General features: G+C 45.2%; 1 protein-coding gene across 6 annotated transcripts; it reads right to left on the bottom strand.

The window, feature by feature from the left end:
• Window positions 1-4,690: 4,690 nt before the first annotated feature.
• Window positions 4,691-20,944, bottom strand: LOC138765188 (polymeric immunoglobulin receptor-like). Of its 6 annotated transcripts, none has more exons than XM_069942109.1 (7): window positions 20,812-20,935; window positions 17,913-18,221; window positions 17,291-17,587; window positions 14,095-14,131; window positions 11,521-11,634; window positions 7,089-7,126; window positions 4,691-5,062 (listed from the first exon to the last, which is right to left on the bottom strand). In XM_069942109.1, exons 1-6 carry the CDS (start codon window positions 20,849-20,851, stop codon window positions 7,123-7,125), a joined length of 801 nt encoding a protein of 266 aa, XP_069798210.1. In that variant the 5' UTR covers window positions 20,852-20,935; the 3' UTR covers window positions 4,691-5,062; window positions 7,089-7,122. The 6 variants fall into 6 exon arrangements, with proteins under 6 accessions (XP_069798210.1, XP_069798209.1, XP_069798208.1 ...); XM_069942108.1 differs by having other exon boundaries at window positions 4,691-5,099; window positions 20,812-20,933; XM_069942107.1 differs by lacking the exon at window positions 7,089-7,126 and having other exon boundaries at window positions 4,691-5,099; window positions 20,812-20,937.
• Window positions 20,945-22,570: the final 1,626 nt, after the last annotated feature.

Genomic DNA, 22,570 nt, shown 5'->3' with positions numbered 1-22,570 from the left:
ATTGTCCCCATATTCTCAAATTGTGTTTAATGATCAGGTTGTCCATTAATTTATATGAAGATAGAGAAGTTCCAAGAATTGCCAACAAGGAAATACCCTTTTAGTAAAATTTAATTCCATTTTACCCTTGTGGGGCGTTCAACTCTTATCAAGTTTTAACCAAAAAAAAAATCAAGTTACATATATTGACAGCCCATCCAATTTTCCTTTGAAGTTCCTGATCAATTCTGTTTTTTACCATCACCTGACATAACAAGCTCCAGTGCAGGCAATGAACTGCTAGACCAGTGGTTTTCAAACTTTTTCTTCCCACTCACATCCCACCGAGCATCACACCACAGAGCACCGATGGTATAGGGAATACTTAAGGTGGTATGTGAGTGGAAAGAAAAAGGTTGAAACCACTGCTCTAAACTAATTTAACTCTAAGCTTAACCCCATGATGCACAAGTGTAATTGAATAAGAGTGTGTGTGTGTGTGTGTGTATTGAAGTACAAACTATTTCAGTTTAAACTTGAGTTTGAAAAGTAAAAAGGGCCAGTATTTTAAAGTCTTGTTGAACTTGATGTTCTGTTAAATTGCACTTCAGAGGTGATTATGAAACATCAAGTTCTTTTAAATTGGTTCCTAAGGCAATAATGAAGTGTTTATTAACATTGATTTAGTCCTTAGACTGTTCAATCTCTCAAATCTCATTTTCTCGGGAAGAGGTTTCTTTAACTTTCACATTGTAAAGCTTTAACTTCCTTTTAACTTCTTGAGAATTCTGGAGTTCCTTCCAAGCTGAGGCTGCACCCTTTATTTTCAAAAGAGCAGTCGAGAAGTGGTACCTCTTTCAAAATCCACTTATTTCTGTAGGTCACTTTTAGGAGTCACATAACAGCACCTATTCTGGTTACTGTAATTCAACCCTTTGATTCACAAAGGTCTTAACAGTGGTGTTCTGGCTATTGAGATAGTACCGACCAGTATCTCCTTCTCTTCCTAGAGATTGCTGTTTTACTCCTGTCTTTCCAGGATGTCTTGACTTATCAACTTTTGCAATCTTTTCATTCAAAATGACTGAATTTGACAATATATTTCTCCAAATCATATGACCATTTACATCATCAATGACTCAGTTCCAATTCTTTGAAATCACATGACAGTTATTGGAATTTTAAACAGTTGCAAACCGCAGTTTCTTGTAAACCATGTGATCTTCACACCTCTGTCTTGTAGATGACATGACTCCAAAAGTTTGCCTCACTTTTTTTCAAAGGTTTAAGCACATGGCTCTGAATTTCATTTCTCTTGTTCAAGAGGCCTTTAGTGGTTTAATTTAAAAACAGATGGCTTCCTTCAGCAGTTCTTAATGAGTATTTACATGCTTCTATTTTTAATAAAGCAAACACTCCATTGTTCTTGAATAATTAAGACCCACTTCAATTCCATTAGCTCTGTCTTTCCAAGATACGTCAACTTTAAAAATAAACAGTCTTTCTGAGTTTAATGGCCTATCTGTAAATGTGGTGACCTGCGTGTGACCCTGTACCAGCCCACAACTAACTTACTAAGAATACATATACAATATTTTAACTCTATAATTTACTGAGACATTTTTTATTAAGAAATAGAACTAAACCTTTACCTCTTCTTCTTTGGCTTGGCTTCGCAGACGAAGATTTATGGAGGGGGTAAATGTCCATGTCAGCTGCAGGCTCGTTTGTGGCTGACAAGTCCGATGCGGGACAGGCAGACACTTTACCTAAATATCACTATTAACACATATCTTTTGCACCACTATTAAGTCACCTCTCATCCTTCTTTGCTCCAAAGAGGAAAGCCCCTACTAGTGCTAACTTTGCCTTGTAAAACACGTCCTCCAATCCTGGTAAATCTCTGTACCCTCTCCAAAGCGTCCTTCCGGTAATGAGGCAACCAGAACTGAACACATTAGGCAAAATGCAATTGAACCAGAGTTTTATAGAAGGGCAACATTATTTTGCGAATCTTGAACTTGATCCCACTATTATCTGAGCAGATTCCAGGAAAATCCCTCAAACCATCAGCAACGCAAGCTCCAGATCCAAACCTCCGATACGTTCAAGAACCATTCAGCACCTGCGGCCGTTCAGAAGATTTTTCTTGCTCTTGGCACCCTCTCGAATCCAAACTCCAATACCTGATTGCCATCAGCCAGTCTCCAGCAGCCTACGCCCCGCGTGCAAGTTGCCCACAGCCTGTGAGTGTCCCTCAGCCGCTGAGCCCCTGGCTGGCCCGCCATCGTGGTTACAGTCCTGTAGGGCCAACTCCTCTACTTCGCCAACTCCTTTACTTCACCTTCTCAATGTCGGGGGTGGGGGCGTGCCATCCTCATTTCTGGTGCACCGAATCTTTGGGGCCGAGCGCAGGTGCCGCCACCTTGGGCACAGGCCCATGGTTGCAAACTTTTTACTTACAAACACTGTTTAGCACCCGAACGGAGCTGTCGGGTCTGCAGCAGAAGACTCAGAAAGTTAGTTTTTCTGGGCCATTCTCTTGCCCTTGGGCAGTGACAGTTTAAACATGAAATCTTCGGAACATGAAGTGCAGAAGGAAGCCTTTCAACTCATTGTCTACAGTGGGTGGGGGTGGAGGGGGTCAACGATTCAGCGTGTCCTTTAATTGGTTGCTGCAGGGTTGAAATTTTGGTAAGAATTGGCACCATCAGGAGAGAAAGGGTTTGGGATGAAAGGAAAATATTTTGAAAACAACAAAAACACTAAACTGGGGTTTTGCATCAGGTCTGCTGTCATATTTCTGTTTGAAAACACAGAAATGGTGGAGTACTCTGCACGTGTCGGCGTCCATGGGAGGTAAAGATCTATCACTATAGTAAGTTGAAAAAGAATACAAGTATACCTTATCTAACACCGAGATAAGGTCCCCACACTGATCCCACTGCCCCGCTCTCTCCCCACAGCCCAGTCTCAGTCCCCACACTGATCCCACTGCCCCGCTCTCTCCCCACAGCCCAGTCTCAGTCCCCACACTGATCCCACTGCCCCGCTCTCTCCCCACAGCCCAGTCTCAGTCCCCACACTGATCACACTGCCCCACTCTCTCCCCACAGCCCAGTCTCAGTCCCCACACTGATCCCACTGCCCCGCTCTCTCCCCACAGCCCAGTCTCAGTCCCCACACTGATCCCACTGCCCCGCTCTCTCCCCACAGCCCAGTCTCAGTCCCTTCACTGATCCCACTGCCCCACTCTCTCCCCAGAGCCCAGTCTCAGTTCCCTCACTGATCCCACTTCCCCACTCTCTCCCCACAGCCCAGTCTCAGTCCCCTCACTGATTCCACTGCCCCCCTCTCTCCCCACAGCCCAGTCTCAGTCCCCTCACTGATCCCACTGCCCCACTCTCCCCACAGCCTCATGTCAGTCCCCACACTGATCACACTGCCCCCCTCTCTCCCCACAGCCCAGTCTCAGTCCCCTCACTGATCCCACTGCCCCACTCTCCCCACAGCCTCATGTCAGTCCCCACACTGATCACACTGCCCCCCTCTCTCCCCACAGCCCAGTCTCAGTCCCCACACTGATCCCACTGCCCCGCTCTCTCCCCACAGCCCAGTCTCAGTCCCCACACTGATCCCACTGCCCCGCTCTCTCCCCACAGCCCTGTCTCAGTCCCCACACTGATCCCACTGCCCCGCTCTCTCCCCACAGCCCAGTCTCAGTCCCCACACTGATCCCACTGCCCCGCTCTCTCCCCAGAGCCCAGTCTCAGTCCCTTCACTGATCCCACTGCCCCACTCTCTCCCCAGAGCCCAGTCTCAGTTCCCTCACTGATCCCACTGCCCCGCTCTCTCCCCACAGCCCAGTCTCAGTCCCCACACTGATCCCACTGCCCCGCTCTCTCCCCACAGCCCAGTCTCAGTCCCCACACTGATCCCACTGCCCCGCTCTCTCCCCACAGCCCAGTCTCAGTCCCCACACTGATCCCACTGCCCCGCTCTCTCCCCAGAGCCCAGTCTCAGTCCCTTCACTGATCCCACTGCCCCACTCTCTCCCCAGAGCCCAGTCTCAGTTCCCTCACTGATCCCACTGCCCCGCTCTCTCCCCACAGCCCAGTCTCAGTCCCTTCACTGATCCCACTGCCCCGCTCTCTCCCCACAGCCCAGTCTCAGTCCCTTCACTGATCCCACTGCCCCACTCTCTCCCCAGAGCCCAGTCTCAGTTCCCTCACTGATCCCACTGCCCCGCTCTCTCCCCACAGCCCAGTCTCAGTCCCCTCACTGATTCCACTGCCCCACTCTCTCCCCACAGCCCAGTCTCAGTCCCCTCACTGATCCCACTGCCCCACTCTCCCCACAGCCTCATGTCAGTCCCCACACTGATCACACTGCCCCACTCTCTCCCCACAGCCCAGTCTCAGTCCCCTCACTGATCCCACTGCCCCACTCTCCCCACAGCCTCATGTCAGTCCCCACACTGATCACACTGCCCCGCTCTCTCCCCACAGCTCAGTCTCAGTCCCCTCACTGATCCCACTGCCCCACTCTCCCCACAGCCTCATGTCAGTCCCCACACTGATCCCACTGCCCCGCTCTCTCCCCTCAGCACAGTATCAGTCCCTTCAAGCTTTCCGACTGATTGACCATGAAGGCTACAGAGAATTCACCTTCGAAGAATTGTCAATGTCTATTGAATAAAATCAATGATGCATGAGATGAACTTAATTTAATGTATTACATGAAAGTAAATAACAACAGTCTTGTTATTGTACCATCATAACTTCAAAAAACCGTATGCAGGACCTTCGAAAGTAGGGGAGCACCTTTGTTTAGAACAGCAGAAGGCAATTGCACTGGGATGTGAACGACAGGGGAGTGACAGGAGTCTTCAGATGCTTGGGAGCAAGTGTAACGCGCCAAAGTGCTGGAGAAACATGGCAGGTCACACAACATCGATGCAAAGCTGTTGACGATTCGGGCCTGAGCCCTTTTCTGGTAAAATGTTCCTGTGATTCTGATGAATGGACCTTGATGTCTCCATTTTGTTCTTTCATATCCTTCAGACTGGAGGAAGTTCCCAGACCTGCTTCGGTGAGGAAGGCAGTTGGTCACAGTGGAATCTGTAAAATGTGAAAACTCAACGCTGGAGAAACTCAGCAGGTCAAACAGCAAAGATAAAGGTGTATCACCAACAATTCAGGTCTGAGCTTTTCATTAAGGTATGAGCAAAACTCCTGAATAAAATGGGGGAGGGGAGGGGCATGAGGAGGAGCATGGTCCCACAGGTAGGAGCTAAATGGTAGGTCAGGGAGGGAAGGCACACCAGCAGGCAGTGGAGGAGGGGGAGGGGGGAGGGGGTTTGCTCTGAATGGAGAGGGATGGGGAAGAGGTGGAGAATGGGAAGTATTTAAGCAGAAATCAGGATATGCAATTGATTCTTCGGGACATCTCCAACTAAAACAAGTCAATTCAATATTTAAATGACAAGGTAAATACTGTTAAAATATGAGAGAGAGAAAGAGAAGGTCAAAAAGAAAATGGTCAACGGGTCAGACTGCAAAGGAGATGATAGTACCCGAATCAAAAGGACATATTGGACTTGACCCAGGCAATGCCATGTTTGCTTCTTAGCAGACAGCTGAATGAATGTAGGTCAGCCTCCCTAATGCGTGGAAATTAAATTAAAAATTTAAATTTAGACGTACAGCACGGTAACAGGCAATTTCGGGCCACGAGTCCGTGTCACCCAATTTACACCCAATGAAGCTATAACCCCCAGTACATTTCGAACGGTGGGAGGAAACTGGAGCCTCTGGGGAAAACCCATGCAAACACCGGTAGAAGGTACAAACTCCTTTCAGAGTGTGGGAATCGAACCCCGGTCCCGATCACTGGTGCTGTGAAGGGGTTGCGCTAATCGCCAAGCTAATTGTGCTGCCCTTCGGACAAAGCTTTAATCTAGGCCACAGTGAGGTTGATCCAGAACTGAGGGGCCTGCAGAGAAGTGTTTTCCATCTTTTGGATCAATAGGATAAGGAAATTAAATAGGAAATCAAACATACCCTCGCAGGATATTGTTTTAGGTCAGTGTGATCCCCCATCCAGACCTCTCCCATCCATGTGCCTATCCAGTTTATTTTTATAACTTAAGAGTGAGTCCGCATTTACCACGTCAGATGTCAGCTTATTCCACACCTCCACCACTCTCTGAGTGAAAACGTTTCCCCTAATGTTCTCCTTAAACCTTTCCTTCAAAGCTGTGTCCTCTTGCATTTATCTCTCCTAAGTGGAAAGAGCCTACTCACATTTACTTGTCTATACCCCTTATAATGTTGTATATTTCTATCAAATCTCCCCTCATTCTTCTATGCTCTCATTTCCCTGTAAGTCAACTGAAGACCCATCAACATCCTAGTAAATCTTCTCTGCACTCTTTCAATTTTACTGATATTCTTCCTCCTGTAGTTTAGCGACCAAAGCTGCACACAATACTCCAAATTTGGCCTCTCCAATGTCTTGTACAACCTCACCATTACATCCTAACTCCTGTATTCAATATTTTGATTTATGAAGACCAAGATGCCAAAAGCTTTCTTTACAAACCTGTCTATCTGTGACGCCACTTTCAGGGAATTATGTATCTGTATCGCCAGATCCCTTTGTTCCTCCGCACTTCTCAGTGCCCGACCATTTACTGTGTATGTCCTACCTTGGTTTGTTCTTCCAAAATGCAACATCTCACACTTTTCTGCATTAAATTCCTTCTGCCACTTTCTAGCTCATTGATCCAGTTGGTCCAAATCCCTCTGCAAGATTTGAAAGCCTTCCCCGCTGTCCACAACGCCTCCAATCTTAGTGTCATCAACAAACGCCAATCCATTTTCCCACATTATCATTCCAGATCATTGATATAGACCACAAACAACAATAGTCCCAGCACTGATTCCTGTGAAAAGCCACTAGTCACAGGCTTCTGGTCTGAGAAGCATGTTTTCCAAATTGTATTGTCAACTGAGGTAAATGAACTAAACAATATTTGTAATTTTTCCATTGTTTTAAAGGATTAAGTAGAGGAACAATGTGCAATTTCACACTCACTGCATTCTTACCTTGGTCGGAAGACATGTTCCTCACATTTCGTTATTAACTAGGGAGGAAAAAAAACACCATGTCACGTTCCAGAAGCACGGTCTTCTATTCCTTTCCCCCCTTGTCTGCAGCTTCAACTTTTATCCCAAGTTCCACTCTCTCACTTTGTACTCACAGACTGAGCCAAACTTCCTACAGGAGGCTGCAACCACTTGCTACTTGCCTGTCTCACCAACAGAAAACCACTTCATTTTGAGCGTTAAACCACAGAGGGCTGATTCCAGTAGCCACGAGTCCTAGACCCACCACTGGGGTTTGAACAAAAGATGAGGGAGTTGCCGGAATCCTGAGGAGATGTAGTCCAGGTAGTATCCGTGGAGAGAAATGCTCAGTCAGTCTTTCAGGCTTTAATTTAAACATGCTGCACGGTATTTAATTTATTACATTAATTTAAACATGCTGCAAGGTAAAAGGCCCTTCTGGCCCATGAGCCCGTGCCACCCAATTACACCCCATTGACCTACAACCCCTGGTAGGTTTCGAACGGTGGGAGGAAACTGGAGCCCCAGGGAAAAGACATGCAGACACAGGGAGAGAGAGCAAACTCCTTCCAGCACGGGATTCGAACCCCGGTCCCCTGATTGCTGGTGTGGTCCTGTTGATTCTTAAGTGGGAAAGGGCGATTAAAAAGTATTTAAAGGGCGATAGAAAGTATATAAAGGGAGGAGATATAGGAGTTGGGGAGGTGCAGGAGACTGCAAATGCTGTGATTATAAACTACCCATGAGGCAGTGGTTCTAACACCATCAGTGGTCAACATTTTGAACAAAATCTTCTATCTTGATGGGAATGTAGAGAAGAGAAGGATGACAGGGTGGAGGGGTTGGACAGGGACCCATGTGGGATGCAGATCTATGAATCGGTTGCCTCCGACCATCATGCTTCAACTCAGTAGTTGAGCGGGTGGAGAGCACCATGTTCCTTGGAGTTCGCTGAACTAGTGACCTATTGTGGACACCCAACATCCCATTTGGCAGAAGGCGCAACAGTGAAGTGGGCTAGACTACCGGCCACCGTTATGTGAAACCCCCCCACCATTGATGCAGTCTACCGGGATCATCAGGGTTCACAAAATCATTGAGGACCCCTTCCACCCTGCACACAGCATCTCCCAATCAGGGAAGAGATGCAGGAGGATCAGAGCCAACACCACCAGGCTGAGGAACAGCTTCTTCTCACAGGCAGTGAGAATGCAGAACGACCACTCACACTGACCCTCCGAGACTCTAATATTTACAAAACAATATTTATTTATATAGATGAAATACTTGTCCTGCATATGTATTATTTGTCTGCGTGTTTTGCACTGAGGGCTGGAGAACGCTGGTTCATCAGGTTGTACTTATACAATCAAATGATAATAAATTTGACTTCACCTCTCCCTGGTTCCCAAGGCAAGATCCATGCTGAGGGACTGTGATTAAAGGGGTGGGGAAAGAGCTGGCTGGTTTCACCAACAGCTACTATGTCCAAGTGCAGGGAAAGATTGGCAGGGTTCCTTCTTAGAAGTGTCATCCACTGGCAGGGCTATATTGGGTACAGAAAGGGTCTTCAACGTCTCCAGTTGAATAATCGACGAATCTTGACTAATTTAACCCAGATGAAAGAAGCAGTTGATTGACAGTCAGGCAGCTGTGCTGTACCTCAATGCCAGCAATAGGTTTCTAACTTCACTGGGGGTGAGGGCAAAAATGAACAACTGTATAATGCAGAGGCTCATACGAGCTTTTCCCATCCCTTATTGACAACACTGAGCATGAGGGCAAGTTTGAATGCCTGTAATTCTTTCTGCTGCATTGAATTCTGGAACGTTCTGTGAGCAGTGGCTGATGTTAGGAGATGCCTCAGGATCACGCATAAAACGTCCCTTTTGGGGATTATTACTGTGATTCCTCTTCCACTCCACGGAATGGGAAGGAAAACCTGAAGATGCACAAGAGACTGCAGATGCTGAAATCTGGAGCCAAAAAATAACTAATCCGCGAGAGGAACTCAGTGGATTGAGCAGCATCAGGGGGAGAAAAAAAACTGCCAAAGTTTCGGACCAGAACTTTTCACCAAGAAAGGAAAGGCTGCTTTATTGGTCAAAACTAAATGGCCTACTTTCTTGACTATTGAGCATTTTATATGGTGTCTGTCATGGTCTCAGTTCAACCCAAGGCTGTTTCCAATCAGCGAGCTTATTTACTCTGTTCAGGCTGCCAATTTCCCTTTCAAATCTCTCCCAACTTTAAATCCACGTCATCTAGTTTTAGACTTGCCTTCCCTGTGGAAAAGATGAGGACTATTTGCCTAATTTATGTCCTTTTTCAGTCCACCAATTAGCCTCCTATGGTTCAAGGAGAAACATCCCAACCTAACCAACTATTTTTGTAGCTCAATCATATCTTTGCAAATTTTTTCCAAATCCTTTCCAGTTTAATGACATCCTTTCCTCTGCAGGTAAAGAATTTCTGGAGAAACTCAATAGGCCAGACAGCATCCATGAATGGAAATGCTCAGTCCCTAACCCTAACCCTTTATTAGATTAGATTCAACTTTATTGTCTTTGAGCCAAGTTAAGTATGAAAGCAATCAGATACAAACGAGCAACCAATTTGGAAATTTTTTAAAAATGGTGCTCGGGCCCCAAAACCCAGCAGCAATAAAAATTCACCAAGACAAATGGTTACTTAATCACAAATTACTTTTAATTTTCTTTAAACATAAAAATGGGATCAAAATTTGACTTATTACTATCAACTTAACCCCCTTCTCATTCTAAGAGCACATGTATGTAATGTGTATAAGTTCAGTCCAATCTCACTTCTCACTCCTCCATGTTCACCAATATCAGGCAATTCTTATGCTGTGCACAGAATTTAACTTCTCTGAATTTTCACCAAGTGCTGGTGTTTAAAAGTAAGTGGTTACCGCTCAGGAAGGTTCTCTTTGGTTTCAGAGAGATTGCTCGTTGGACGCACACTGATTCCCTCCGATCAGCCACTTCAATGTCTTACCAAAGAAACTTGCCCCATCAGGGTTTTCCAATTGATCACCTTTTCTGCAGGTCACCACAGAGCTCCTTTTTGTTTCCCTTATTTCAGGTGAAATACTCGAGCCACCCATTTCCTCTTCTATGGACCACAAGGGTTTTCAACAGGCTGAACTCAGAACTCACAATCTGTCTTCAAAATGGTATTTAAAAAAGATTCCAGCTTGCCATGCTGCAGGAAGCAGTTCTCTCTCTCTCTCTCTCTCTCTCTCTCTCTCTCTCTCTCTCTTTCTCTCTTTCTCTGAGAGAAAGCCACATGACCCTCTTAGAAAAGCAATCTTCTGAGTCCATTCATTTGTTGCTTTCCAAAACAATAATCTATTACTCCACAGCATGTCCAATTAACACCTACTTGTGAAGTCTCGATAGGCATCCTTCAAAGTTTTTGCAAAGGCATGCGGAGCCTGGACTGTCTGGTTTGTGCAGAGCACTGGTATTTTAAATGAGATCTGTTTTGTGAAGTGTTTGTTTGTAACCTACACTAAACCCCCACAATCTATCTCCTTCAAAAGCATATCTATACACAATATAAAATATGATATAATCTCTCACAATACAAATAACTATGTGTGAATAAAAACAAATGCATTCAGCAAGCAAACAATTATAAAAGTACTGACAGTGCAATGCGAGTGCAGCACCATTCAGCACTGTGACTTAAGGTTCAGCAGGGTCACAGCCTCGGGTTGGGGGGGAGCTCTTCTTAAACCTGCTGGTTTGAAACCAAAGGCTCCTGTAATGCCTATTGGATGGAAGGAGAGTAGAAAGTCCATAGTTAGGGTGAGATTCATCCTTGATGATACTCTTCACCCTGCCCAGACAGTGTTCCTGATGGATGTCTCAGTGGTGTGCAATTACATGCCAATAATCAGCTGGGCAGTTTTCACTGTCCACTGAAGTGCTGTACAGTCCGATACAAGACCATTGCTGCTCCACACTGAGATGCTGTAGGATAGTATGTTCTGAATGGTACAAAGGGTAGGAATAATTGAAATATTACCCCCTTCCCTCTAACATTGATATAGGGACCAGGATCAGAAAAGGTTGACTAACCATTTCTACCCATATGAGGATTTCCTCCAGTGATTATTTGTCTGCCATTGCCAGTTTTGCATTTCTCTATTGACATCGTTCCAACAGTTGGAAACTAACATGCATGACTGTACACTCTCCAATATTTTATTCCATTTGGCACTACTTTGCCCATTCTCCTAATCTACCTAAGTCTCTCTGCTTCCTTCCCGCAACCTGCCCCACTACCCATCTTTGTGTGACAATATATTTATTGTGCTATCACACAAAATGGTTGCTGTTTTGTTATTATTCTAATAGCGGAAGAAATATTTTGATCTACTTACGTTTGTGAAATATTGCACATCTGTCTCCATTTCTTGACAAGGGTGGGTATCAGGATTATGAGCAGTATTACCAACACAGCCGGAAGCAGGAAGTACCCTATTGGCACGCTGCTACTATAAACAATTGAAATAGATTGAATGAGATTGAGGCTTTGTGGAAAACACCGGCCAAATGAAATAACAGTTTGTCAATTGAAGCAGGAGGCAGTTTTAGTCTTAAACACAGCTGCTGAGAGATGTCTCACCGGAACCTCTTGAGGATGTACCATACTAAGTTGTCATCTTAAATAGACTTAGCATGGAATATATCCTGAGAGGACACATCACTTTGTGGTGAGGGAACTACTTCGTTCAACACTGCTAGAAACTCCAGAGCGAGATAAATGGATCTCAAGCCATCACACCATCCTCTTTCCCCTCCTTCGATACCTCCCACTGCCTTGGGAAAGCAGGCAACACATTAAAAGATGAACCCCGCCCTGGCCATGCTCTTGTCACCCTCACCCCATCCCTGGGTGGTGGGGAGAAGATTCGGGAGTGTGAGATTACGCACTGCCTGATTCGAGGACTGTTTCTTTCTCACTATTTTCCTGAAGGGACCTTACACTTATAAAATAACATTACTTTTTTCCTCACTGATGCCTCTAACTGCACATCAGTACTGTGACTTGCTTGCTGCACTAGGTATGGGATGTCTCGCTGGATTGGTTGCGAAAGAAACTTTCTCACCACACCTGGGCACATGTGACAGAGTGTAATACAAAAGTCTGGAGATGGTGGGTCTTTTCAATGTGTATAGGAGACAAAGATATGTTGCCAACATTTTGGGTCTGGGCCTTTCTTCAAGGAATAAGCCAGAAGCAAGAAATCTCAGAAATCATACAGCGCTGGCTGGAGGAGGATTCTGGACCAACAGAAGGTGTTAGTTGGATATGGTAAAGGGAGAGGTGAGAATTCATCATGTCTGTGCGAAAGGGAGAGACAGAGCTGGGGGAAGAAGTGGAGGGGGGAGAGGTTATGGGGAGGTTTTTAACCAAAGCCCGAGAAGTTGATATTAATGCCATCCAGTGGGAGGACACCCAGTCAGAAGATGAGGTGCCGTTCCTCCAATTTGTGGGTGGTCTCAGTCTAGCAATGCAGGAGACTATAGACAGACATGTCAGCAAGGGAAATGGGATGGGGAGTTGGAATGGGTGGCCACTGGGAGATCCACTCTATTGGGATGGTCAGAGCTGAGGAGCAATGAATTTATCCTTTTGGGTTCCTCTCCCAGTAACATGGTTGGAAGGACCTTCACCCCTGGGATTGCTCAGCATCATGGACAGCTCCAAGTAGGGCATTGAATTCTGACCTTGCTGACAATCATCCCTTCTGACGATGGAAGGGAATCAGAAAGAAATCGAATGAGGAGCTCATGGAATGTCCCCAATTGACAGAGTCTTGCTCTCTGACTTCTACATCGATTAAAGCAGTGGTTCTCAACCTTTTTCTTTCCACTCACATACCACTTTAAGTAATCCCTAGGCCATCGGGGCTCTGATTAGTAAGGGATTGCTTAAGGTGGGATGTGGGTGGGAAGGGAAGGTTGAGAATCACTGCTCTAGACCCAATTGTTACTGAAATATTTTTCTTGAGAAAAATTGTCATTGGTCCATTTCCTTTGGAGTTCTGAAACCGTGCACATAACGAGTCAATTAGGGACGATACAAACAGTGGTTTTCAAACTTGTTCTTCCCACTCACATCCCACCTTAAGCAATCCCTTACTAATCACTGAGCACTGATGGCATAGAGATTACTTAAAGTGGAATATGAGTGGAAAGAAAAAGTTCAAAAATCACTGGATTAAATAAATGGGAAGATTAAATAAGTGTAAAAACACAGAAAAGCTGGAGGAACGGCTAGTTTCTCAGCATCCGTACGAGATAAAGATATATGACTGACATTTTGGGCTTGAGCCCTTCCTCAAGTTAAGTTTGAAGGGAGGATTAAATAGAGGAGTGTGACATTAAGGACACATACCCTATATGCCGTTGTATAGGGCAACTCTGTATTGGAAGACCCTGGAATTTTCACCTAAAATGCATATTTTGAATGAGAAACTTTGAAGAAGACGACTCCCCCCCCCCCCCCCCCCATCCACAAAATATGGCTATTATCGCTGCCCAGTGAATGCTGTTATAAGCCAATTACAACATTTTAATAACAATTGATCATTTAAATTTTATTTGGATATTTTAAAACCAATCACTGTCATTAACAGGCCGTTTAAAGGCTGTACAGTGTTGAGAGCGGGTGGAGTGGGCGGACGGACCCCACGGAGGAGTGCTGAGACTTTCCAAGTGACTAAATGGGGGAACGAGATTGCCTTGGAGCTGGCGGGAAGACTGTCATCAAGGTAAGAATTTTAGACTCTGTGTGGGATGACCCTGATTTTTTTTTTTAAAAGTAAAATTTTCAGATCGTCTTGTACAATGGCACATACAATATATTGTCCCATTAGAACAGCGGAACCATCTAATCATGACTTCAGTTCGTCAATAATTGAGTTTGAAGATCACAGTCATATTCTCACCTTTTATTGATGTTGGTTATGTTTTGACTCGAAGTTCCTGGGACGGATTGTTGAAATAAACAAACAAACAAACCAACAAACAAATAAATAAATAGATGATACATTATGACACAAAAGCCCTGAAAGTTTTGTAAACCGATTGGTTGTGGGGTGCAGCAGAAAGGCAAAACATCAATGGTCAGCATATTTTTTTTTGATACAGGAAGTATAAGGATTTGTGTGGCACCTGACCACTGTCCTTCCTAATTTGGTTCTGCCAATCTCCTCCCTTCAGCCTGTGTCTCCACCTTTGCTCTTTTTCCTACCATTCACCTTTTCATATTCTGTCCCGCTCCCCTCAACTTTATCTGCTTCCACCTACCAATCTGCTGCCTCTGTCTCCCAATTGAACCCCCATCACCATCCTGTCAAAACCTGGCTCCATCAGTCAGTCACTCTTCACACCTCCTTGGTCACTGACTGACTCCACCCCATCTCTCTTCCCTATCCTGAGGTGGGGTCTCGACCTGAGATACTAGCCATCCTCCCCAGATGCAGCCTGACCCCTTGAGTTCCTCCAGAAATTGGTTTTCAGCTGATTCTTTCTGTTTTTTATAAGACCAGCACCCAATAGCCTGAATACACCTGGGATTGTCTGATCTCAGAAGTGAAGCAGGCTCAGGACTGGTCAGTACTTGGAGGGGAGACGGCCAGGTGCTGTAGGTTTCTGTGAAGGGCACTGGATAAAATGGCAACTCTGTCTGCCTTATGGTAGACAAAAGTTAAAGAATTTAATGCATGTAACATTCTAAATGTAACAATAATGGAACCTTTACTAGAAGAGGGCTATTCGGCCCATCGAGTCTGCTCTGCCATTCCATTCACCCACTCAGCCCCACTTCCCTGGCTTCTCCCATACCCTGACTATTCAGATACCTATGATTCTCCGGGTTAAATACCTCCTCAGCTGCCCATGGGAGCAAATACCTGAGATTCACCGCTCTCTGGCTGACAAGAGCGCTACGGTTGGTGTAGTGATTAGTGCAACACCTTTACAGCGCCAGTTCGAATCCCGCGCTGTCTGTAAGCAGCTTGTACATTCTCCCTGGGTCTGTGTGGGTTTTCCCTGGGGGCTCTGGTTTTCTTGTATTGTTCGAAATGTGCTGGAGGAGTAGGTTAATTGGGTGTAAATTGGGCAATGCAGACTCGTGGGCCGAAATGGCCAGTTACCGTGCTTTATGTCTAAACTTTAATTAAAAAAATTTGAAAAGAGTCCTTCACATCTCCATCTTCTGTTCTTAAATTTACTGAAGTCTTTAAATCAAGATTCGGGATGTCATCCGTCAGAGACGGGACTTGCCTGTGGGCATTTTCAGTGTAAAAATGCATTGACCCTAATCCCATTTCATCTTCTCCATCACTCCAGCCCCCTTCCCAGGATTCTACCTCTTGCTTGCTGCCTGCACACAGGGGGCAGTTTACCATGGCAAATTGACCTCTTGCAATCCTACATCTTTGGCATGTGATTTGGGGTGTGGGGTGGGGGGGGGGAACCACAAGAAACAAAACTCTGCACATGAGTGAGGATCAGGATGAATTCCAAGTCATTGGACCATGAGAGAAGTTCTTCTGGCTACCTCACTGGGTTGCGGCCAACTCCCTCCGAACAATACATTATGTATTTAACCAAGCGATATGGGGAGTTCCAGCCAAACGAGATGTTTGAGCCGATTCGAAATAGACAGCACAGAATGGACAATAGGTGCAGAAGTAGGCCATTTGGCCCTTTGAGCCAGCCCCGCCATTCACTGTGATCGTGGCTGATCATCCACCATCAGTACCCAGTTCCTGCCTTCTCCCCAAATCCTTTGACTGACCCTTTGACCCATTGAACCTATGCTAACTTAACCTAGTATTCTGGCCTCATCCCGCTTGCCTGCAGTCAACCCCATATCTCTCTAAATCAGCCATTCTCAACCTTTGTGCGGCTATGGTACCCTTGGGACTCTGCCCTAAGTTTATGGTCCCCTTCGCTGTGAGTCAGTCAAGTTTTGGTTTCTTCCGTACTTCTCTCCTACCAAGTACAAGGAAACACAAGGGGAAGGGGCAGGTGGGGTATTTGTATCATGAGGTGAAAAGAAAACAAGGCTGTAGCATCGATAAAAGCTCACACTCAACTAGAGGGAGAACTAACACTTTTATTAGTTTATAACCCAGGTAGGGTTCACGAACAGGCTTCAGAGAGGTTCTGGTTTTAGGCGGGAAACCAGGGTTATATATAGGCCCCCGGAGGAGGGGCTGGGAGGCAGGACCAGTCATCAGTACAGCACACTTCTAGTGAATCGCAATTCATTACAAAGGCTCCTACTCGAATGTGCTGTGATCACTGAGCTGGGGGTGGGGGGGGGGGGGAGGGGGTATGCGGGGGGCCCCTGTTGAGAGATTTGGCTGCTCTGAACCTTTCCTATCAATGTATCTGCCTAAACATCTGTTAAATATGACAATTGTACCTGCCTCTTCCACTTCCTCCAGCAGGTTGTTCCATTTATCAATCTCGGAATGAGGAAAGTGAATTTCCCGTACCTTTTTAAATCTTTCACCTTAAACCTATGCCCTCTAACAAGGGGAAAAGACTTGCAATGAACCCAACTTGTGTCCCTCATCATTTTATAAATCTTTAATAGGTCACCCTCAGCCTCCTGACCTCAAGTAAGCAAAGTCCAACCCTATCCGGTCTTGTAATTCAAGCCACCAGTCCTGGGAACATTCTTGTGAATCTTTACTCCATTCCTTCCAGCCCTGGAGCTGAGAGACCGAAACTGTGCACAGTTCTCCAAGTGTAATCTCACAAACATCTTGTCTAACGGTAACGCGTCGCCCCTGATCCTGCACTCAGTGCCCTGACCGATGTGCGTCAAACATCACCTTCACCCCTCCCCCTCCCCTTGTCAACCTGTATCACTGCTAGCATGGAGCTATGTAACTGTGCCCTTGACTGGAATATTCCACAAGGAATTCCCTGAGCAGGATGAAACACGAAAGTCAGCAGATTCTGAGATTTTAGTTAAAAACACACAGAAATGCTGCAGGAACTCAACAAGTCTTGCAGAGTCCAAAGGAGAAAAAGACCTATTCCTGATGCTTTGGGCTTCGGCCTGAAATATGGAATATAAACTTCTTGAAGACAATTTTTAAATTATTTTATGTTAATTCATACCTTCGACCTCTAGGATTTTAACCTGTCCAATCTCAAAGTGAACAGTGTCTGTGGCTCCACACCAATACTCTCCTTCATCTCCTTCATCAATTCTATGCAAGGTGACCACCAGGTTATAATCATACTTTCTGTTTTTACTCGGACTGGAGCTAGCTATGATGCGACATCTGTTCACGGAAGCTACTTTACACAGGAATTTCTTGTAGCTTGCATGTTGCTTCTTGTACTGGCAATGTATATTGATGGCTTTTCCCATTTCACCATTGACTGTGGTTTTGTTTGGCTGCCATGAATCTGCTTGTGGATGAGAAAAGTCACGAGGTTAGAAACAACAAGAAACTGAAGTGGCAAAATGTCTGACGATGGAGAAGCCAACTGCAGGATAACGCGGGCCCCATAGGATAACGCAGCCTCAGAGTCCTGACATAGGATCTCGATCCGACTGACACCCAGATGCTGATAAACCTGCCGTCTAGGCAAGTCAACCTGTTCTTGAGTACAGTAGGTGATGCAATATTATCTGCAGAGGCGAAGCTCGTGTAATGAGCTCCTAATTTGACACCAGGCCTTGTGTCACTGCCTCAAGCATATTATGTCCTATAGTCTTCAGAAAACTTCCTACCTGTGAAAACTTCCAGCATGATGGTATCTGAAATGTGGATAAAATCTGCCTGTCTGAGTCCACACCAATATATCCCCGAGTCGATTGTCTCAACTTCAAATATGGTTACAAAAACAGACCCTTTTTTCCTTCTGATTGATGTTCTTCCATTGTGGTCTTCTCCATTGGTGCTCACCACCACTTTGCACATTTCTGGGAGATATGTTTTACACCAGCCTGCACGTCCATATTTCTCTGTGTGAGGACATTCTACCGTCATTGTTTCTCCTACTTCAGCTCTGATCACCATCGAGTGAAAGGCCACTGTATCTGTTGGGTGAAATTAATGATCAAGGTATAGAATATTCCAGCACAGAACAGGCCCTTCGGCACATAATGTTGTACGACCTATTTAAACCTGCTGAAAACCTTCTCTACCCCATAACCCTTTATTTTTCTTTCATCCATGCGCCTAAGGGTCTTTTAAATGTCTCTGTTGTGCCAGACTCCACCAGCACTCCTGGCAACACATTCCAGGAACCCACTTCTCTGTGTGTATGATAGTCTCCCCTAACCTTTCCTCCCCTGATGTTTGCTACTCTCACCCCAGGAAAATGGTGCTGCTTGTCCACGGGGAGGTCGCTTTTGTTGCGGATGGAGAGGAGATGTTGGGCCAAGCAATCTCCTAATCTGGGACCAGTCTCTGCAATGTAGAGAAGGCCACAGAGGATGCACCGGATGCAGTAAATGAGTTATTTGGAGGTACAGATGAAGTGTTGCTTCACCTGAAAGGTCTGTTTTGGACTTCGGACCGTGGTGAAGGAGGACGTGTGGGTGCAGGTATTACACCTCTTTTGACCACAGTGGAAGGTGCTGGGGGGGTGACGATGGGTGGGGAGGGAAGAGTACATAAGGGAGTCACGGAGGGAGAGATCCCTATGAAAGGCTGAGAGGGGAGAAGATGGAAAAATGTGTCTGGTGGTGGGTCTTTTCTCTGCTCATATAGTTTTGTGCTGTGACGTCCTGCTTTGCGGAAACTGCCAAAATGTTTGGCCTGGAAGTCAGCCTGAAGAAAACTGAGGTCCTCCATCAGCCAGCTCCCCACCATGACTACCAGCCCCCCCACATCTCCATCGGGCACACAAAACTCAAAACGGTCAACCAGTTTACCTATCTCGGCTGCACCATTTCATCAGATGCAAGGATCGACAATGAGATAGACAACAGACTCGCCAAGGCAAATAGCGCCTTTGGAAGACTACACAAAAGAGTCTGGAAAAACAACCAACTGAAAAACCTCACAAAGATAAGCGTATACAGAGCCGTTGTCATACCCACACTCCTGTTCGGCTCCGAATCATGGGTCCTCTACCGGCACCACCTACGGCTCCTAGAACGCTTCCACCAGCGTTGTCTCCGCTCCATCCTCAACATCCATTGGAGCGCTCACACCCCTAACGTCGAGGTACTCGAGATGGCAGAGGTCGACAGCATCGAGTCCACGCTGCTGAAGATCCAGCTGCGCTGGATGGGTCACGTCTCCAGAATGGAGGACCATCGCCTTCCCAAGATCGTATTATATGGCGAGCTCTCCACTGGCCACCGTGACAGAGGTGCACCAAAGAAAAGGTACAAGGACTGCCTAAAGAAATCTCTTGGTGCCTGCCACATTGACCACCGCCAGTGGGCTGATAACGCCTCAAACCGTGCATCTTGGCGCCTCACAGTTTGGCGGGCAGCAACCTCCTTTGAAGAAGACCGCAGAGCCCACCTCACTGACAAAAGGCAAAGGAGGAAAAACCCAACACCCAACCCCAACCAACCAATTTTCCCTTGCAACCGCTGCAATCGTGTCTGCCTGTCCCGCATCGGACTGGTCAGCCACAAACGAGCCTGCAGCTGACGTGGACTTTTTTACCCCCTCCATAAATCTTCGTCCGCGAAGCCAAGCCAAAGAAAAAGAAAAAAAAAAAAAAAAAAAATGAATTTATTGGCAAAATGTACATAAGCACCAAAACCTTTGCTTGAACAGACACTTCATGGGGGAAAAAAAAACTGAAATAGTAAACATTAACTTAAAAACAGATGATCAGTAAATCATAATCTGAGCTGGAGTTGGCAAGTCAAGCAGTGTTCATGAGATCACAAGAAAAAGGTGCAGAAGCAGGCCATTTGGCCCATCGAATCTGTTCTGTGAAACCTCCCTGAGCGAAACTGTTTTCGCATCTAGATCCGTTCTGGCCTTGTCCCTATAATCCCATGACACCCTGACTAATTGGATACCTATCAATTTCCCCTTTAAATTTTCCCAGTGATCCGGGCTCCACAGCTGCTTGTGGCAATGAATCCCACAAATCCACGACCCTCTGGCTAAAGAAATTTCTCCTCATCTCTGTTGTAAATTGTTACTTTTTAAATTCTAGGACCGTGCCCTCTTGTCCTGGAATCACCCAACAGGGGAAACATCTTATTTACATCCTCTCTGTCCAATCCATTCATTATTCGAAAGGTTTCTATGAGATCCCCTCTCATTCTTCAATATTTGAATGAATAGAGTCCAAGAGCCGCTAAGTGTTCCTCATATGTTATCATTCTCATTCCTGGAATCATTCTGGTAAACCTCCTCTGTACCAGTGCCCCATAGAGTCTCATCAACACCTGCTTATTCTTGTACACAATCCTGTTTGAAACAAACGCCAACATAGCATTCACATTCTTTACCGTTGATCCAACCTGCCTGTCAATTTTCAGGGTATCCTGCATGAGGACCCCAAGACCCTTTGTACTTCTGAGGTTTGAATTTTCTCCCCATCCAAATAATAATCCGACCATTTATTTCCTCGACCAAAATGCATAACTGTACAAAAGATAGATTGTTATTAAGTCAGATATTTAATGTTGTTAGAATAAAAAATCTTACTTGAAATGACAGTGAGCAACAGTAGAGCAATTAACTTCATTGTCTTTCAGTCTCTAAAGGCAGCTCTTATTTGCACTGATGAGTTCCTTTCCAGTCTATTTTACAAAAAAATTGATCTGGGTCACAAACTTCCTCACAAATTGGTACATATCTTTGCAAAATAACAGAATAAGGAACATTGGCACACAGCAGTTTCACAACATGCAGCGTGAATATTATCCTGTTTGAGGATATTAAATGTTGATGTTCAAGAGACCCCGCCCCTCTGTGGCTAGGCTGTGCATCCTCTGTGGCCAAGCTGAATCAGCTCACAAAGAGGAAAGGGGGGCATTCTCTTTTTTGACGGAGGGGTGGGTTGGAGGAAAAAGTAGCACGATCTGCATCCTCGTGCTTTCAAAGGTAGGATGGGACATACTCAGTCACTGATCCATGTGCTCTACATACACAAGAATTGTTCACTTCCTTCACCATCACCTAAAGTAGCCTCTTGTGATCATGTTTATTGTCATACACATTGTACAATGTACACGTGCCCCAAAATTCCTACTCGCTGCAGTGGAACAGAAACCTTGTAAGGAAATGAACTACAAAAGCAGCCAAAAACCACCACAATAGTGTACTTAATTGGATTGGATTGATGAGAGTCAAAAATACAAAAAAAATTAGTTATCCTCGTGAAAAAATATATTTATGCAGAATTACCATGGAATATTTTGTTTCAATCATGTAGTCAACAACGGAGTGTTTTATTTCCTGCTAGTAGATACTGTAATGGATAAATATTGGGAAGAATTTGGTAAGATTAAATTAGGTTACATACATACATTTTAAAAGAGATCTTATTTGAAATACTAAGAATTCATATTCAATAACACTGCAGAAACTTTGGAGAATGATATGTACATTTCGCAAGTAGGTGCTAATTGAAATGAATAGATCATTGTCTTGGAGGAGACAAACTGGGTGTTTGCAAGTACCTACAGAGAGCTCACAGAAAGGTCACTCCTGGGTTTTGTTTACCTAAGACAACAGCTTGACCAAGAGGGAGAACTCCTGTTGTTTGCTGAAGAAGGTGGGGTTTTTTGCAAGTGAGAGAGTCACATGGGCTTTCAAGCAGTTGGCAGATAAGGAGAGAGAGAGAGAGAGAGAGAGAGAGAGAGGGAGGTGAGACCAAGCTCTCTCAGCCAGTGTGTGTCTGACGTTGAAAGCAGCTGAACAGTGCAAGCCAGAAAGCTTGTTGAAACGGAAAGCTCCAGAGCAGTGGATGGCTGGAAGTGCTATCTGTCTGATGTTTCTCTTGGAATAAGTGGAACAGAAAGGAACTCTTTGATAGCCTGAAAGAAAGAGGCTATCATCTGGAGAACCCTGATGGGGCAAGTTTCATCAGTGAGACATTGAGGTGACTAATATTGGTACCTCAGTTGTGGAAATCCTGGAACAACAAATCTCTCTCTGCAAACCCTTCAAGAACTACCTGAGCGGTAAACATTTACCTTTTAAGCACCGAAGCCTGGTGAACTTTATACACGTTAAATTCTGTGCACGGTATAAGAATTGCCTGCAACCAGTGAACTTGGAAGAATAGAAGTGAGATTGAACTGTGAACCAAAGAACTTTTCTTAAATTTACACACACATTACAAACATTTGCGCTTAGAATTAGAAGGGGGTTAGTTAAGTATAGAGATAAGTTAAAGTTTGATTCTTTTTTCATGTTTAAAGATAATTAAAAGCAACTTTTATTTAAGTAACCATTTGTC

Source organism: Narcine bancroftii, chromosome 5 (genome assembly GCF_036971445.1).
Source record: "Narcine bancroftii isolate sNarBan1 chromosome 5, sNarBan1.hap1, whole genome shotgun sequence".
Lineage (NCBI taxonomy): Eukaryota > Metazoa > Chordata > Chondrichthyes > Torpediniformes > Narcinidae > Narcine > Narcine bancroftii.
Note: the sequence above shows the minus strand (reverse complement) of the source record. Positions and strands in the feature narration are given on the sequence as shown.

Coding starts and splice junctions, on each gene's coding strand:
- LOC138765188 (XM_069942104.1), bottom strand. CDS start 20,851: ATGAAGTTAATTGCTCTACTGTTGCTCACTGTCATTTCAA. Junction 18,222..20,811: donor GTTGCTCACTGTCATTTCAA/GTAAGATTTTTT, acceptor TTCACCCAACAG/ATACAGTGGCCTTTCACTCG. Junction 14,132..17,290: donor TAAAATCCTAGAGGTCGAAG/GTATGAATTAAC, acceptor AATCCGTCCCAG/GAACTTCGAGTCAAAACATA.